Here is a 6,484-nt window from a genome sequence, read left to right on the forward strand (position 1 = left end):
TGGCGAGTAGGTATATAAGGTAAGAGCAAGTTGCCAGAATGCTAGGGGAGGAGAGATTTATAATTTTGAAGGCACTGCAGAGGGACTTGAACTCGACGCGCCTAGCTACCGGCAACCAATGGAGTCGGCGGATGGCGTTAGTCATGGGACAAGTCCTAGGAAGGCCAATGAGAGTTCTAGCAGCCTCCATTTGAACCCTCTACAGGTAAAAGTCTAACCTAGACATGATAGTGGCCTGGATGATGACTTGACAAGTAGGAGGATCGAAGAAACCTAGCAAAGGTTTGAGCCCAAGCAGGAGTCCAAAGCAGGTCCCCACAACTTTTTTGGTTTGGACCTGGAAACTGAGGGACGAAGTCTACCCATACACCCAGATATTTAACCACCTGTTTGGGGGCGGGTGCACTTCCCAGGGACCACGGCCACCAGGACTCGCTCCACAGCTCAGAATCTTTCCCTACCAGCAAAACCTTAGATTTGCTGGCGTTAAGCTGGAGACAGTTAGCTGACATCCAGTCACCAATAGCTGCAAGATCGCTACGGAACTTGAGGGCATCTTGCATGGAGTCGTCGGAGAGTGCTACTACCCACTGAGTATCATCAGCCGTTAGTCCTCTGCTTCTGACCACAGCTGCCAACGGTTTGACATACAGATTGAATAGCGTAGGGCTCAAAGCTGAGCCCTGTGGGACCCCTTGTTTCACGGTATGTATCTGGGATGCGAAAGGGGGGTCACCACCTGGAAGGTTCTCTCAGCAAGAAAAGAACCATCCCAGGGCTGATCCCTCGATTCCAGCCTCCGCCAACCGTTGTGGCAAGATCTGGTGTGAGACCTTATTGAACGCAGCGCTGAGATCTAATATCGTTAATATTCAAGAAGTAGGTCAAATTGCAACCAACTATGAATCATTATTTAGGGAATAGGGCTTAAATAAATCATTCGCACAGTAGTAATAGTGATTGCCAAATAACAATTATCAAAAAAAAATCGCTATTTGATTATCGCTATTATTATTATTGTTTGTACATCTAGCCCTTAGCGTCTCCTGCAAGCTGCATTTACAATACATAGCATTCTTTCTTCCATCTAATGTACAACCATCACAACAAAAATACTTTAATCTCCGATGGCCGAGACTTGTTGGCTTTGCCAATGCTTGTTGAGGTCTTGGCTCCAAACCTGTGAGAAAGAAAACAATACAAAAAAACACATAATATTAAAACACATAGAAAGAGGGTTTTGAGGTCGGCCCTTTAGCCACTGTTCGAAGTGTCATTACATTTCCAGATCAGTCAATTGGACTTCACACATTGATGGGTCAGCCCACTTCAGCCATTACTTTGTTGGGACTGTCATTGATGTATAAGATCGCCCCACGCCACCCAGTGATCTGGGCGTCAGTCATCAGGAGTGATGGCAGTGCGGGCCATCATGTCCAAGTCCACATAAGGATGGACTGTGTGAGGCCAGCACAGGAGGTGAGGCCAGATACACCACCAGGCTCACGCACAGGTGGCCGACTGACAGTTGTTGAATTCATGTGCTATGCGTGACCCTCAAAGGGACGTTGCCAGTGGGAAGAGGTTGGCCAGCCCCAACAGTTTTGTGGTCGTGGGGGGGGTCACTTGGGGAAGCGCGCAGATATTCGCTGGCTGGCTTCCCGCTCTGGTCAAGACCCTCCCCAGCCCTGCTTGTGTCCCTAACCCAGTGGCCACTGTCCCCTCCTTAGTGGTCGCCCCGGGCCCTGCCTCTTCATTCTGCAGGGCCTGGCTGGCATCCCCCTTTTCCTTGCCTTTGATCCATTCCTTGCTGCCTCCCCGGTCGGCCCTTCGATCTGGCTTCTGGCTATCTCCTTGCCCCTCCATGCCCAACTGGAGGCTTCAGTGAAAGGGGGCTCCTGCCCCTGTCCATTGCCACCAAGGCATCCACGTCGCTGGGTGAGCAGCCCCTGGTCCCCATGCTTCCCCTTGGAATTCCTGACGCCCCCGGCTTAACCCTGCTTGCCACCGGGGTAGCATGGACCATGGCCCCTGCATTGCCATATCGCTTGCCCCCCTTTGCGTGCCCATGTTAAAGTTCTGCCCTAGTCCCCCCTCTGTTGGGCCATCCCGCCACACCCTCGCTCGCCCTATCTTGCCGCTGTGCGTGCAATGCGTACCCCTCCTCTTGTTGATCATGTCGGATCGCCGTTCGTATGTCTCCTGAGGTGCCGCTGTGCTGGCCACAGACTCCTCATCTTCGCTGCTCCCTTCGGTTCCTGAGCTGGACACCAGCTCTGGAGTGCAGCCCTCCTGCACCTGGCCTGTGTTTGCTTCTTCTGCTTTTGCTCACCACCCTTGTCCCGGGTGGTTCTTGTGCCCCTCCTGCTGGCTACGGCAACCGCCGTCTTGGCTGCATGCTCCAGCCCCCGGCTTTCGTGGGGGGCGGTCCTGTCGGTGCTGCTCGTCGTGGCTTCTTCCCATGGGCCCCTTCTTGGATCTGCTAGTCCATCCATGCTGCTACCTTCAGAGCTACCAGTGACCTGGCACTCTCCAACATTGCCTGTAAATCGTTGTCTAGATCGGGTCCTGTATCCCCTCTGCGTCTCTTCGTGTTCCTCACGTTGTCCTCTGGCTTGTCCCGGTCCTCCCTGAAGCATGCTGGTAGCCGTGTCTTCCTCCCAGCTTGCACCCGCTTGCTCGCCATCCCAGGCAAACTCCTCATGCACTGGTGCCTTTCTGCTGCCCTTCGATATTTCCCAGCCGGCCCCAGTTGGTGCCTTTCACTGTCTTCCCACCTGACCCAGCATAAAGAAAAGAATGTTCACAAGTGTCTCCGGGGCCTCAGGGGGCTTGCCTGCACCTGCTGCTGGCTGTGTTGTTTACTTGGGGCCCACCTCTGGGCTTCTTTCAGGGGTTCGGGCCCTTGTGGCACAGATCCGGCACACCAGACGATGTAGGGCTGCCCCCAAGCGCCGTTCGCACCCTTTTTTAGATCCGCCCTCGCTGGGTTTTCTTTGTTCCTGCGCCCCTTGCTTCTCGTGGACAAGATGGGGGTGCGCAGGGAGTATGCCAAATTATTTTGCGGAAAGCAGGCTGCTTTGAAGAAATATTCACATGCCATAGGAGTGAGCCACATGTCGAAAACCCGCAGCCAGCTTTCTGCGACCAAGCAAGTTCAAAATTGAAAGCTCGCCAACATGGCACTGTCTACTGCAGTGTTTTTCAACCTTTTTTGGGCAAAGGCACACTTGTTTCATCAAAAAAATCACGAGGCACACCACCATTAGAAAATGTTAAAAAATTTAACTCTGTGCCTATATTGACTATATATAAAGTAATTCTCTTGAATAGGAATCAAATAAACACAAAGAAAGTATTTTATAATTACTTTATTATGAAATAGTAAGTAAACAGAAATATGAAAAATTATAAAATACTTTATTGATCAGTGCGCAACCTGGGCCTGTTTGGCTGAACACAAAGCTGATATTCTGGCTGGAATCGAAGAAAGACACACACGTAGCTCTTCGTCAACAGCTCTCAGTCTCTCTCTGTATTTAGTTTTTATAGCAATCATGCTTGAAAAGCTCATCTCACACAGATATGTAGTGGAAAATGGGAGCAATGTCAAAATAGATTTGTTTGCCAGAAGGGGGAACTCCTTGGCAGTATCCAACCAAAAACTGTCCAAAGGTAGATCAGCAAATCTTAGCTTGAAACCACGATTTTGTCTCAGTTCAGTTAGTTCCTCCTGCTCCTGTAAAGTCATGTCCTTTCCACCAACTGATGCTGAGCTATAAGGGTCCCTAACCCAGTCAAGGCATTCAGAGGAGACTGAAGAGAAATACAATGACAACTTCTCCTCGAGAGTTTTTAAATGTTTAACTATTATCTCACACAGTGCAGCAGTGTGAACACCTTGCCATTGCTTGTTGAGTGTGAACATTTCAAGATTGCCACTTTCCACGTGTTGATGCCAGAGTTGCACCTTTGAACGGAATCCATTTATTTTATCTGTACTTGTAAGCAGGTTTTCATTTCGGCCTTGCATTCGTGTGTTCAGTTCATTCAGATGATGAAATATATCTGCCAGGTATGCCAGCCTTGCACACCACTCATCACTTGCAAGCAGCTTTGCGTAATCTGACCTCTCATTTGTCAGAAACACTTTAAGTTCCTCCCGCAGCTCATACACACGAACCAAGACCTTGCCACGTGACAACCACCGGACCTCCGTATGAAACAGCAAGGTTTTATGCTTCGCTCCCATCTCCTCACACAAAGCTGCAAATATGCGACTTTTCAGGGGTCGTGACTTTACAAAGTTTACCATGCGCACAACATCATCCAACACATGAACTAGGTCTGCTGGTAAAGTCTTGGCTACGAGGGCCTCACGGTGTAAAAAACAATGCGTAACAATCACATCTGGATTATCACATCTGGATTTCTTTCCTTCACTCTGCTTACAAAGCCTTTGGTGCGTCCGACCATGGCTGCAGCTCCATCGGTGCAGACACTTGTGCAGTTTTCCCACTTAAGTCCTCCTTGTTCAAGGTATTCTGATGTGACCAGAAAAATTTCTTCTCCTGTTGTTTTTTCTGGCAATGCCTTGCAAAAAAAGAAGTTTTCTCTAATTGCATCACCATCAACAAAACGCACATTGGCCAAGAGTTGAGCATGTCCACTGATATCAGTAGACTCGTCAAGTTGCAATGCAAATTTCTCACTGATACGGATCTTTTCCAAAACCACACTTTCGATGTCTGCAGACATGTCATTAATACGTCTGGAAATTGTGTTGTCTGAGACAGGGACTTTGGCTATTTCTTTAGCTGCTTCAGGTCTGAGCATCTCCTCTACAATAGCTTTGCAGGTGGGAAGTATTAATGTCTCTGCCACAGTGTGCGACTTTTTTGACTTGGCTATAAGTTCAGCAACTTGATAGCTAGCTTTAAGAGCTCTTTCATTTACCTTTGTGGTTTTTCTCATGAAAGTTGCCTGTTTCTCCGTGTTTTCACGCAGGCGAACAAAAAAGTCCGCATTCTTGTTTTGAAGCGAAGGGTGTTTCGTTTGGAGATGGAGTTTAAGTTTGCGTGGGACCATAGCACTGTTAGCTAGCTTTTCACCACACACCACGCACAGTGGAGTTGGTTTGTTTGCATCTCCGGTGAAAGTAAATCCAAATGAAATATAGCTTTTGCTATATTGCCTTGTGCCAGAGAATTTGCTTGAGCTAACCATCTTTGCTTTCTTTTGATCCCCACTCATACTTGGGCTCTCATCTGGCTCCAAATTTTGTTCAGAGTCCAGTTCTTTCCTTTTCAAAAACGTGTCCATCACTTCAGTATCTCACTGTCACTCAGTACTTACTGCGCTTGTCTCCTCCAGAATAGGCATGAGGAGGAGGAGAACTGACAGGAGGACTCACTTACCGGGCTGCTGCTGCACAGGGCTGGACTCACTCGTCTCTCTTCCGAGACCCGACCGTAACCGACTGGTTCCAGATGACCTCCTCACCTCACGCTGCACCTGCGGCCTGGTCTGGATCCGGATGCGGTCTCTCTGCAGTGCCGACTCCCGCCGAGTCCTGGTCTCCGTCCGTCTCCTCCTGCTCCGGTCCTCCTGGTGACTCGAGTCGCGACGTCTTCTTCTCTCCGCTGCTGCGCACACTGTGCTCGGGCGGGAAGGAAGTCGGAAGATGATGTCCTACTGTGATAGGTCCAGGCTGGAGTCTGGACCAATCACAGCCCGGACATCAGAAAAGTGGAGGGTGTCCCCCTGAGGAGCGCCAATCGGCGCCCCTGCTGGCCGAGGGTGGGGTCAAAAACCCCACCCCCCCATACCCAGGACACAGTCCGGTGCCCGCCGCCCTAGTGGGCGAAAATGTGACTTTTTTTTTTTTAAATCTTTCTAATTTTTAAATTTTTCCCACGGCACACCAGGCAACATCTCGCGGCTCACTAGTGTGCCGCGGAACAGTGGTTGAAAAACACTGGTCTACTGGTTGGTCCCGGCTGGTTCACTCGGTACAGCGGCAGCTGCTGCCCCCGCTGCAGGCACCTCTCTGAATCTTGTCTCGAGTGACCGGCCGTTCCCAATTGCTCCCACCTACTCCAGCTGTTTTGCCCCTAGCCGGGTTGCGAAATTACAGCTCGGGGCTGGGGGACAAAGAAAGAAGCTGGTGGTCCTGGGGCCGCCTCCCACGCCGCCACAGGCACTGCTCCGCTCCACACAAAGAAGGCAGCTTGTGATCCTGGGGCCACATCCCCCGCCGCCGCAAGCGCTGCTCCACACAAAGAAAGCAGTTGGTGATCCTGGGGCCACCTTTCACTCCGCCCCGAATGGCTGGTCAGGGTTGGCGGCGTGGAAGCCGGCTCGAATCAGACGCTCTCACCGCCCAAATTGCTCCTTCTCCTTTAAAGGTTTACTTCTATCGAGTCAGCCAGCGGCTGTGCAACCAGTGAGGCGACGGCAAACCTCCAGTCCAGGTTTGTGTTAG

At 50.6% G+C, this 6,484-nt stretch overlaps 1 protein-coding gene across 1 annotated transcript; it reads right to left on the reverse strand.

Annotated features, from left to right (window-relative positions):
• Window positions 1-1,117: 1,117 nt before the first annotated feature.
• On the reverse strand, window positions 1,118-5,322 carry LOC146871389 (zinc finger BED domain-containing protein 5-like). Its single transcript, XM_085646916.1, has 2 exons — window positions 4,453-5,322; window positions 1,118-1,180 (listed from the first exon to the last, which is right to left on the reverse strand). Exons 1-2 carry the CDS (start codon window positions 5,320-5,322, stop codon window positions 1,118-1,120), a joined length of 933 nt encoding a protein of 310 aa, XP_085503042.1.
• Between the last annotated feature and the right edge of the window lie 1,162 nt (window positions 5,323-6,484).

The sequence above is a fragment of the Triturus cristatus genome, chromosome 1_1, assembly GCF_964204655.1.
Source record: "Triturus cristatus chromosome 1_1, aTriCri1.1, whole genome shotgun sequence".
Classification (NCBI taxonomy): Eukaryota; Metazoa; Chordata; class Amphibia; order Caudata; family Salamandridae; genus Triturus; species Triturus cristatus.